Source organism: Dendrobates tinctorius, unplaced genomic scaffold (assembly GCF_039654945.1).
Source record: "Dendrobates tinctorius isolate UK_male_01 unplaced genomic scaffold, ASM3965494v1 ptg000083l, whole genome shotgun sequence".
Lineage (NCBI taxonomy): Eukaryota > Metazoa > Chordata > Amphibia > Anura > Dendrobatidae > Dendrobates > Dendrobates tinctorius.
Window position 1 is genome coordinate 1640412 of NW_027361751.1, and position 12384 is coordinate 1652795.

The 12384-nt window shown below is 46.3% G+C and overlaps 1 protein-coding gene across 1 annotated transcript in view; it reads left to right on the plus strand.

The window, feature by feature from the left end:
- MCCC2 (methylcrotonyl-CoA carboxylase subunit 2) overlaps positions 1 to 12384 on the plus strand; it is a 170613-nt gene that overhangs the window by 14708 nt on the left and 143521 nt on the right. The window contains exons 6-7 of the mRNA XM_073584048.1: positions 8479 to 8591; positions 8916 to 9029. Of these exons, the coding sequence (XP_073440149.1) occupies positions 8479 to 8591; positions 8916 to 9029 (227 nt within the window). The remainder of the gene's footprint in view (positions 1 to 8478; positions 8592 to 8915; positions 9030 to 12384) is intronic.

The window sequence follows — 12384 nt, forward strand, 5'->3', positions numbered from 1 at the left end:
TAATAAATGAGTTGTTCCCTTACAGATAATATTTGGCCTTAGCCGCAGCTTAATCCATTAAAGAATGCCGATAGGCATTAAAACGGCTGCCGCTAAAGGGTCTTATTCCCTCATCGCCGTTTTAAAATGGCGATCAACAATAGGTGTATAACGCCCCCCCCCCCAGAGTCAGAAAATCTCTGGGATCTCACCTGAAACCCTGGAGAACATTATCAGGGCCAGATTTTCCTGTCCTTGATCATGTGATCGCCATTATTCAATGAATAATGTCAGTCACGTAATAAAAGTGTGCCCGCTATCAAAATCACTTCTCTCTCTTCTGACATGGTATACAAGTCAGAGGAGAGAAAAACGATGTCCCAAAAAACATCCCTCAGGCTAACAGGCTCTCCACCTCCACTTCCTGGCAGTGCGCCCGCTGAGTTCTGCTGGCCAACAACAGCAGGTTAGAATTGGGCTTAGAGTTAGCTTTGGACTTGGTCTTGGACTTAGGCTTAAGGATGGGCTCAGGGTTTTTTTTTTTTTTCAAAAGTATAAAAAATTGGTGGTATGGCTAGTGTTGAGCGCGAGTGCTTGTTAATCGAGTTTGCAGCTGGTGTTTGGGTACGCACTGAGTATCGCTGGTGCTCTAATGACATGCTGGAGTCTCCGCTAGCATGTTTTTTTTGGGTGTCTAACAGCTGCGAAACATGCGGGGCAGAGACTCGAGCGTGTCAGTCGAGCACACGCGAAGCCTTGTACATGCAAGTTTCCAATATATATGCCCCCTCAAAGTCCACACACAAACCACACACAAACCATAATGGTTAAAATCTGCACTATAATATGGTGCTCCTTACCTTCTGAATTTTGTACTGTGCCTCAAAAGTAGTTCCCGATTACATGTAGGGTAATGGCGCACTGAGGCTAAAATTCGACAACAAACTGGTCCATTTTTTCCTATTAACATTTATAAAAATAAAAATTGGGGGCTAAAACAACATTTTAACTGTAAAAATGTAATTATTCTTTCTCCACTGCCCAATGGTATAAAATTGCATTGAGAACATGTGGTGTCATTATGATCACTGCACCCCTAGATGAATTCATTGAGAGGTGTAGTTTGTAAAATGACGTCACTATGGCAGGTTCTGCTGTCCCGGCACCTCAGGGGCTTTGCCGATTTGACATGGCACCCTCAAACCAGTTCAGCAAAATATGCACTCCAATATGACGCTTCTTTCCATCTGAGCTTTGCACTGTGCCTCAAAAGTAGTTTTTGACCACATATTGGGTTTCCGTGTACTGATGAGAAATTGTGCAACAAAGTTTATGGTCCATTTTCTCCTGTTAGTTTGTTTGTTAACCTTGTGAAAAGGAAAAATGTTGTGCAAAACCCAACATTTTTGCTTGAAAATTTTTTTTTTTTTTTTCAATTTCGGAGTTCAAGGTGCGCCCCACACTTCTATATACATTCCTTGAGGGGTCTAGTTTCCAAAATGGGATGACTTGTGAGGGGTTTCCACCGTTTAGGCACGTCAGAGGCTCTCAAAACGTGACAGTGCTCCTTCCCTTCCAAGCCCTCCGAGCGCCCAAATACTAGTTTTCCCCCACATATGGAGAATTGTTTTCCAGGACGTCCACCTGACAGCACCATGGAGGACGTCCTCCTCCTCCTTACAGGGACAGGAAGCACACGAGAGGTTAAAGGTCACGTCCCACCCCCTCTCCCTCAGTGTTTTTCCTGTCCCTGCATGGAGGGACACACGAGAAGCTTACCGGAGGGGCTCGGGATCGTACGGCTAGTCCAAGCCTTCCCCTGTCAAGAGGTCCCGGGGCCGAAACTCTCCAGTGGGGAGTCCCTCTGCCCCAAAGGCCAGGAGCAGGACGACGCTCCTGGAGGGAGCCGTTCCTCCCCATGGGAGGCTCTCGGCTCCAAAAACTCACCGCCACGGCAGGTGATGGTCGGCTCCCCGCAGGCGGCTGGCTGGGCGGGCACCGACGGACGACTGGCGCAGCGGCGCTGGGAGGCAGGAATAAGGCCTCCGCAGTCCGCCATAGCAGGAAAGAGGCCGGAGTGGCAGTCCGCCGCAGACGGATGGGGGTTGGCTCCCCACGGCGGCAGGCCGGAGGAGGCCGCCATAGCCGCGCGCAGAGCAGGAAGTGGAGGAGGCGGCCTAGCGCGAGAGGCCGCGCGTCACATCCGGTGACGTCAGACGCCGGCCTTTGAATCCCGCGCGCGCTTCTGAAGCCACAGAGCGCTCGCTACAGAAGCCACACAGCGCTCGCCACTAAAGCCACACAGCGCTCGCCTCTGGGGTCCACAGCGCGCACTCCTAAGGCACAGAGCGCGCTTCTGGAGATCCAGGGAGCACGCTTCGGAGGTCCATAGCTCCCTGCGGACCGCGCCAGGATGGAAGGGGTCGCTCCAGCAGGCGGAGGGGTAAGTGCGCATAGCGCAGACCACCCTCTCCCACCCATTACCCCAACCCAGATCTGAGTAGGTGCCCCTTCTGTATTAGGAGAAGGGAGCCCCGACAGAATCCCCCTTGGGGGCGAAGGACCCGGCAAAGGCCACCTCCAAATCGGTCAGACGCCCAGTATGCAGGGTAAAGCTGCCAGACGCATATAACAAGACCCTATGCGGACCCTGTACCTCAAGGGTCGTAGGCGAGGAACAGCCATCCCTCCTAGCCGAGATGAGATCGCTGATAAGGGAGGAAGTTCGGGCCTCTTCATCCAGCCTCGCACGGCGTCAGTCCCCCAGCCCAGGGCCGAGTCGCAAACGTCCAAGGTGGAGTGAGAAGTCCGAATTCCGGGGTTCGGATCAGGAAGAAGGCGAGATCCGGGGGGATAGACAAGATCAGAGCAGAAAATACCTGTTCAGACTGGAGTACACGGACGAGTTGGTCCAAGCAGTCAGAAATACTATGCAGGTCCCAGTCGCTAAAGTTACCAAAAAGACGGCTATCCCATTCGAGGACTCATCAGGTCTTCGAGACCCGATGGATAGGAAGGCAGACGTCTTATTAAAAAGAGCGTGGGAGACGTCGGCGGCTCTCATTAGGGCCAACATAGCAGCCACCTCGGTGGCCAGGTCTATGTTTTTGTGGATGGGGCAGTTGGAAGAGCACCTAACCAACAAGACCCCTAGATCAGACATCCTAGCATCCCTTCCGCTCATGAAATCGGCTACGGCATTCCTATCAGATGCGTCAGCCGAATCGGTAAGATTTGCAGCCAGAAACAGCTCCCTCTCCAACGCAGCCCGAAGAGCAGTCTGGCTCAAATCCTGGTCGGGGGACAACGCTTCAAAAACTAAGCTATGCGCCATCCCCTTCTCGGGCCTGAGGGTATTCGGGCCAGCCCTAGATAACTTTCTAGAGCTGGTGTCTGATAAAAAGAAGGGATTCCCGGAGGAAAAACCCAGACGACCCCAGTCCTTTCGGAGAGGCTCCTTTTCTACGAGGCAGACAGAGTTCAGGGGTCGGGCAAGGTCCAGTAGAGGCTCCTATAAGGGCTCCTTCAGCCAGACCGGAAGGGACAGAGGTCCTCCATTCACGTCAACCTCTAGATCGAGGAGGCAATGACGCCATAGGTATTGGGGGGAGACTTCGCCACTTCGCAACAAACTGGTCCCGAGTCACCCACAATCAGTGGGTCCTCAGAACCATCGCGGAGGGCTACAATATAGAGCTTTATTCACCTCCCCCCGAAAGATAAATTACCCCCACTGTCGTCCTGGAGGACTCCGCAATGTGGACGGATCTACAGGACATGGTAAAATCAAAGGTCATAGTACCAGTTCCCCCGTCAGAAAGAGGGAAAGGGCACTATTCGTCCCTGTTCTCGATCACAAAACCGTCTGGCGAGGCCCGTACCATCATAAACCTGAAACCACTAAATGCCTGGGTCAAGTACAAGAGATTCCGGATGGAATTGGTCCGATCCGCAACCCTCCTGATAGATCGGGACGCCGTCATGTGCACCCTAGACCTAAAGAAGGCCTACTACCAGGTCCCTATCCATCCCTCATCCCAGAGACTGCTAAGGTTTGCGGTCAGTTTACCAGCCCGGACCTGCCACTTCCAGTTCCAGTGTCTTCCATTCGGGTTGGCCTCAGCTCCCAGAATCTTTACAAAGCTGGTGGGAGAAGTAGTGGCCTACCTGAGAGATCAGGGTATTGTGATCATACCCTATTTAGACGACTTCCTACTGGTGGCAAGATCCAGGGAAGCGCTCGTTCGCGACAGTAACCGAGCAACTGCGGTAATGGAGTTCATTGGATAGGTGATCAATTGGGAGAAGTCGAACATCAGACCAGAAACCAGGAAAATATTTCTCGGGGTCCTCCTAGACTCAACCGACAGAATATCCTGGCTACCCGAACAGAAGCAGAGGACTATTCAGACCAGAACCAGAGACCTGTTGAGACGTCAGTGCTCCATAAGAGAGGCAATGGAGGTCCTGGGCCTCATGACGGCCTGCATCCAGTGCGTCCGATGGGCCCAATTCCACTCAAGATCACTGCAGAAAGAGATCCTTGCGAGGTGGGACAGAAGTCAGGCGTCGCTAGACAGACCTCTAAGGCTGCCAGAACGAGTAAGAGAGTCCCTTCGGTGGTGGACACGGTCCAGAAACCTTCAGGTGGGCGTATTTTGGACAGCCTCTCCATACGTGGTAGTCACCACGGACGCCAGTGTGTGGGGTTGGGGAGCCCACATAGAAGGGAAAATCTTCCAGGGGAGATGGCCAGTAGACATCAAGACCAGATCCTCCAATTTCAGAGAACTCTACGCGGTCTGGGAAGCGCTACGGCGGAACCAGTCGATACTAGAGAATCGTCATGTCCGTATACTATCCGACAATATGACGACAGTGGCATTCCTGAAGCACCAGGGAGGACCCAGACATCAACCACTACAGGACCTAGCGGGAAAAATATTCGCTTGGGCAGAAAGAACAGTCCGGTCAGTGACCGCAGTACACCTAGAGGGTTCCCAGAACGAAGTAGCAGACTACTTGAGCAGACAACGGATCCTCCCGACAGAATGGGAACTGAACGAAGAGATCTTCAACCATCTCTGTCAGCGTTGGGGGACCCCCAGTATAGATCTCTTTGCAAGCCGAAAGAATTCGAAAGTCCCCAGATTCTATTCCCTGAATCCGGTGGACCACCCCGAAGGTGTGGACGCCCTGAGTCAGACCTGGGGAGAATCCCTCTCCTACGCATTCCCGCCACTGGCCCTCATACCGACAGTGCTCAGGAAAATACGCGAGGACCACGCACGAGTGATGTTGATCGCTCCATACTGGCCAAAGAGAAGCTGGTTTCCCCTTCTAGGAGCCATGGCAGTCGGAAATCCAGTCGAGCTACCCCTGTGGAAGGACATCATCCACCAGGGCCCGATCTACCATCCAAACCCAGCAAGACTTCATCTATCGGCTTGGATCCTGAGAGGGACATCCTGAAGACAAAGGGATTGTCGGACCAGGTCATATCCACCCTACTGGCCAGTAGGAAACCGGTGACATCCGCAATCTATAGAAAGATATGGAAAAGATTCTGTCTGGAGGGTGGCAGGTCCGATCTCGTGGCAGGCACCCCTGACCTCCCTAGCATACTAAGTTTTTTGCAGGCAGGTTTTAATAAAGGCCTTAAGCCTAGCACGCTAAAGGTCCATGTTTCAGCCTTATGCGCCTTCTTCGATTACCAGCTAGCGGCTCATCCCTGGGTAATAAGATTTATAAAGGCCACGCAGCGCCTGCGCCCCACGATTAGGCAGCTCACCCCGCCGTGGGATCTGGGTCTGGTACTCAGGTCCCTCTGTACAGACCACTATGCCCTATGGGAGAAAATAACATCTCTGCCCTCACCCGTAAAACGGCCTTCCTAGTAGCCATTACCACGACCAAAAGGATAGGGGAGATCCAGGCCCTGTCCGCTAAGGACCCATATCTACAGATATGAGGGGATAGTATAATCCTAAGGTTAGACCCGGCATTTACCCGAAGGTAGTCTCCTCAGAGAATCTAAACCAGGAGGTAGTGTTACCATCGTTCTGCGACAATCCCCGTAATAAAAAAGAACAGCGTCTTCACTCGCTGGATGTGAGGCGCGCGGTTCTAGACTATCTAGAAGCCACCGATAGCTGGCGCATTGACCCAAACTTGTTCATCCTTTTTGGGGGTAAAAATAAGGGAAGAAAGCCTCTAAGGCGTCTATCGCGCGCTGGATTACCTCAGTAATCTCTGACGCCTACCAAGCCGAAGGCGTTAGCCCGCCAGGGTCCATAAAAGCCCACTCTACGAGGGCGGTATCAGCCTCATGGGCTGAACGGGCGGGGGCCTCGGTTGACCAAATCTGTAGAGCAGCAACCTGGGCCAATCTGAATACATTCTGCAAGCACTACAAGCTTGACGTGTTGGCTGGTCAGCAGACCGCATTCGGGAGAAAAGTTCTCCAGGCGGTAATCCCACCCTGAGGAGGTGCTTTGGTACTCTCCATGGTGCTGTCAGGTGGACGTCCTGGAAAATAGGTATTAGACCTACCGGTAATGATGTTTCCAGGAGTCCATCCTGACAGCACGGGTATTTCCCTCCCTGTTATGTTAAGCTATGTTGTATTTTTGATATGTCATATGCTGTAATATGATTGTTTCATTAAACTGTTACTAGCATCATCCACCTTGCGGTACTTGTTAAATCACTGAGGGAGAGGGGGTGGGACGTGACCTTTAACCTCTCGTGTGCTTCCTGTCCCTGTAAGGAGGAGGAGGACGTCCTCCATGGTGCTGTCAGGATGGACTCCTGGAAACATCATTACCGGTAGGTCTAATACCTATTTTCCCCCACATATGGAGAATTGGCATACTCGGGAAAAATTGCACAACAAATTTTGGTGTTCATTTTATGCTATTTCCCTTGTGAAAGTAAAAAAAAAAAATTGGGGCTGAAGTAAAGTTTTTGTGAAAGAAAAAGTAAAATGTTAATTTTCTCCATCCACATTCCATTAAAGGGGTATTTCCATCTCCAACATCCTATTCCAGTATGTAGTAGGTGTAATAATGTTAGCAAATACCACCATTTAGAGATGTAGTATAGTTTTTCTGATATGCTATGTTGCTCATGTGCAGGCATTGCAGGACCTTAGGTGTCCATGGTTATGACCGCTCATATAGTGACAGTTACCTGGTTGTTAGTGGACATAACCATGGATACTTAAGGTCCTGCAAAGCCTGCACATGAGGAAAGCGACATGGCAAATCAGAATAACTGTACATTTTTTTATTGAAGGTATTTGCTAATATTATTAATGTTATTGCACCTACTTACATATTGGGATAGGATCTTGGACATGGGAATGCCCTTTTAATTCCTGTGAAGCACCTGAGGGGTTAATAAAGTTCTTGAATGTGATTTTGAGGACTTTGAGGGGTGCAGTTTTTAGAATGGTGTCACTTGTGTGTGTTTTCTGTCATATAGGCCCTTCAGTCACTTCAAATGTGATGTGGTCCCTAAAGAAGAAAAAAAAAAGTTTTGTAAATTTAAATTTTTGGGGAAAAATTAGAAATCGCTGGTCAACTTTTAATCCTTCTAACTTCCCAACAAACAAAAAGTTAAGTTTGAGGAAGGTTGCAGATGTAAAGTAGACATGTGGTAAATGTTATTTATTAACTATTTAGTGTTGTATATCTGTTTTAAGGGCATAAAAATTTAGTTTGAAATTGTGAAATTTTCCAGTTTTTTTTTTTTTTGGGGCAAACTTACGGTATTTTCAAAAATATAGGCAAATCATATCAACCATATTTCACCACTAACATGGTGAAAATTAACTCCCATCATTATTGGGTTAAAAAACTAAAGCATTGTACTCCTATGACGAGCTTCCGCTCCTGATATCAGGCATAGGCTGCGGTGCTGATGTCACGTCGAAAGCTACGTAGCCCATTGAGGGGCTCACTGACTTCCATTATACACTGATGTTGCGGCTGAGCTCACTGCTTCCATGCCTTCAACGTGACATCAGCCAATGTCCGACCCCGGAAGCAGCAGCAGAGGCTCGCTGGTGAATGGGATGAAACTGAATGGGAGGAGAAACAGATTAGATATTAGAAAAAACTTTTTGACAGTTAGAGTGATCAATGAGTGGAACAGGCTGCCACGAGAAGTGGTGAGTTCTCCTTCAATGGAAGTCTTCAAACAGAGGCTGGACAGACATCTGACTGGGATAATTTAGCGAATCCTGCTTTGAGCAGGGGGTTGGACTAGATGGCCCAGGAGGTCCCTTCCAACTCTACGATGCTATGAACCCAGGGAAGGGGAGTATAGCGCAGTTTGTAATTTTTTTAACTAATTGCAGCTGTGGCCGATCTGAAAGGGAACAACTTTTAAGAGGATATGATTCTTGTCCAGTGTCATCCGTACATTTTACTATTATAAGACTGAATGATTTATGACTTTACAGATGATCCCATATACCTTTTTATCACAATGTAGTGGACTCTGGTGGCGCAAATCTACCTCGTCAGGCGGATGTATTCCCCGACCGTGATCATTTTGGACGAATTTTCTACAACCAGGCGAAGATGTCATCACAAGGAATTTCTCAGGTCACTGAATCATTTGTATTGTCAGATAAATCAGTGTAAATATACAAAGTTGTAATTTCTGTAAAATCCAGATCTTATTGCCAGCACAGAACTGCAATATTATCTCGAATTTACTGATACCAGAAGTCGGTCACTGAGAAGAGAGGCAATCTGGGAATGTATTCTCATTTACTAGCATAGTGATATTGGAGGTGGTGTTAACATTAACCCTTCAAAGTGACTTACACAGCTCTGACTGTTCAAGTACTGGTAAAATGTTTAGAATGTCATAACCTTTTCTGCAATTACGGTAATTTATATAGATTATTTTGACCTTACTTGCAGGTTGCAGTAGTGATGGGATCCTGTACGGCCGGGGGAGCGTATGTACCAGCTATGGCTGATGAAAGCATCATCGTTCGAAAACAGGGCACCATTTTCCTTGGCGGCCCTCCATTAGTAAGTATTTATTTATATAGCGCCATTGATTCCATGGTGCTGTACATGAGATGGGGTTACATACAACACTTACAGTAAACAAACAATCACAGACTTGTATAGAGGAGAGAGAGGACCCTGCCCTTTCGGGCTTACATTCTTGACATATGCATATTAGAAGACAAAATATTGGCCACCTTGATATACATTAACCCCTTTACCTCCCCAAGCTGGTTTCCACCTTCAGGACAAGGCAAAATATTACACTTCTGACCAGTGTCACTTTATGAGGTAAAAACTCTGTGAAAAGTTTGTAATCTAGGATGATTCTTCCACTGGTATGCTTCCCGTGTGTAATAACATGGAAATGATTTTTGACTCCCAAATAAAAAAAAATTCCTCCACGTGGATAATATGAATAAGGATGTTTCAGGGCGCTTCCTTCAGAGGATCCTTAACCAAATTTGGAGTAAGGGTTATATAGCCAAGGAACCAAGTATCTCTGATGTTGAATCAGATGATATTTTATTGGCTATGTACAGCAAATACAAAACTTTATGAAAGACAATAAAAAACTTATTAAAAAAAAGCCCCGTGTTTTGGCCATTTAGGCCTTCATCAGGTGTATAATAAAATGATTTTATTAGAAGCTATTTATACCCCATTTTCATTACTAATGGGTGTGGTTGTATGAACTGAGGAACCAATCGCTATCTATCAAACTATTTAGCAGTTAGAATATGTATATTATAACTTTATCCCCAAGAAAAGAATATTGTACATACATATTATATAACATCTGATATTAAGTATCATCTGATTCAACATCAGAGATACTTGGTTCTTTGGCTATATAACCTTCTTATTCTAAATTGGGTTAAGGCTTCTTCTGAAGGAAGCGCCCTGAAACACCCTTATTCACATTATCCACCTGGAGGAATTTTTTTCTGGGAGAAGAAAATCACCTCCATGTTATTACAGACGGGAAGCATACCAGCGGAAGGATCACCCTTGTTTGCAAACTCTTCCCAGTGTTGTGCCTCCTTGCACAACCATACCAGGTGAGCATTATTCAAGTTGTACTTTTCTCACCAAGTAGCACTCTCCCTCCCCTTCCCCTCATCCTCTTTCCCAGGACCCTCATTCACACCAGGTAAAAATTCTGCAACGATTCAACAGATCCCACTGATTCTGAGAGTTTTTTTGTGACCTATTGTACATCATGATGGGGGGTAAACTTTCTTCGGTATGACTTTTATTTGTAAAAGAAAATCGTGAATTTGAAGAAAATTCAGTGATTTTTATTCAAACTTGGAATTTTTATGCCCTTAAATCAGAGAGATATGTCACACAAAATAGATAATAAATAGCATTTCCCACATGTTTAATTTTTGAAACACAATTTTTTGTTTGTTGCAAAGTTAAAAGGGTTGAAAGTTGACCAGCAATGTCTAATTGTTCCAACAAAATTTACTAAACCATTTTTTTAGAGACCACATCACATTTTAAATGACTTTGAAGGGGCCATTGCAACAGAAAATACCCAAACGTTACGCCATTCTAAAATCTAAACCCCTCAAGGTGCTCAAAATCACATTCAAGAAGTTTATTAACCCTTCAGGTGCTTCACAGAAATTAATGGAATGTGGAAAACAAAAATGAACATAAAACTTTTCACACACACTTTTACATTAGACCCATTTTTTTTTTTTCAAAAGGGTTACAGGAGAAAGTGGACCCTAAAATTTGTTGTGCAATTTTTCCTGAGCATTCTGATACCCCATATGGGGGGGAACCCCTGTTTGGACGCACAGCAGGGCTCAGAAGGGAAGGAGCACTGTTTAGACTTTTTGAATGTAAAATTGGCTGGAATCCAGAGCGGACACCATGTTGCATTTGGAGAGCCCCTGATACGCCTAAACAGTGGAAATCTCAAGTGAACCCATTTTGCAAACTAGACCCATAAAAGACCTTATCTAGATGTGTAGTGAACACCTTGCACCCCCAGATACTTCACAGAGGTTTATAATGTAGAGCTGTGAAAATTGAAAAAAATCAAATTTTTCCACAAATTCTTTTAGGCCCAAATTTTATTTTCACAAGGGTAACGAGAAAATGTACCCCAAAATATGTGGTCCCATTTCTCCCGAGTACACGGATAACCCCGTATGTGGAGGCAAACTACTATTTTGGCGCACAGCAGGGCTTGGAAGGGAAGGAGTAACGTTTTGGAATGCAAACTTTGATGGTACGGTCTGCGGGCATTATATTGCTTTTGGCGAGTTCCTGATGTGCCTAAATAAAGAAAACACCCCACAAGTGACCCAATTTTGGAATTGATCTAGTGTTTCCTGGTATGTGAATCTTATAATGTATTGGCATACGTGAGTTGTGTAGTGTATGTCAGATAGGCATACATGAGTTGTGGAAGTCAGAAATTTAGTAGTCCATGGATGTGTGGTACACTTTGAAGCATTCTTCTGTACACAGGTCAGGTTTGTAAGGGCAGGTGTCAAATTGCCAAATGGTGTCCTTTTTTATCCCCCTTGTGTAACACACTCTGCACCTCTTATGCAAATTTCCTTTCTTTGTGGTTTGAGGGACCTCCCCTGGAAAATGTTGGTATGATACGAGTACCTTCAGTTTCGGAAGTACTAGGGCCCACTCCTTCCTAACTTCCAAAGATTATGACCTTGATCACTACCTCCTGGAACTGAAGGTACAATGTACTGGTCTGACATGTACATCGTGATAAGCGTTGTACTTTGCCATCTGTACGATGTGTATGGCCAGCTTCTTGTACCACACTTTGGCTTTTCTTATGACACAGTGTGACTGGAGGACTTGATGAGAGAGATCAACTATCCCCATCTTGTTGTACCCCAGTACACAGTGACCTGTGTAACAGTACCTCTTTCAGTGGTCGGGATGCTGCCGTCACCATGTATGGTGGTCAAGTAAAGGACATCCCGCTTGAAACCATTCCTGTGGGTCCAATTGCTGGGGCCCACTTCAACAATATTTTTATGGCATATCCAATAGATTATGTTTGAGGTAGAAACAAACATCTTCATGATGTGCCCAGTGTTTTTATTTTTTTCTTCCCTTCTTGAAAGAGCCATTTTTTTCCCAACAATATAGTCATATGAAGGCTTGACTTTTGCGGGACGCGTTGTACTTTTGAATGACACAATCCTATCTTTGTACCGTGTTACTACCGCATAGTGTACTAGAAAGGGGGAAAAAAGTTTCAAGTGTGTTGAAATTGCAAAAAAAAAGTGCAATTTCACAATTATTATTATTATTATTTTTTTTTTTTTTATCTACCATGTTCATTTTATGGTAAAACTGACCTGGCAATAGGATTCTCCAGGTC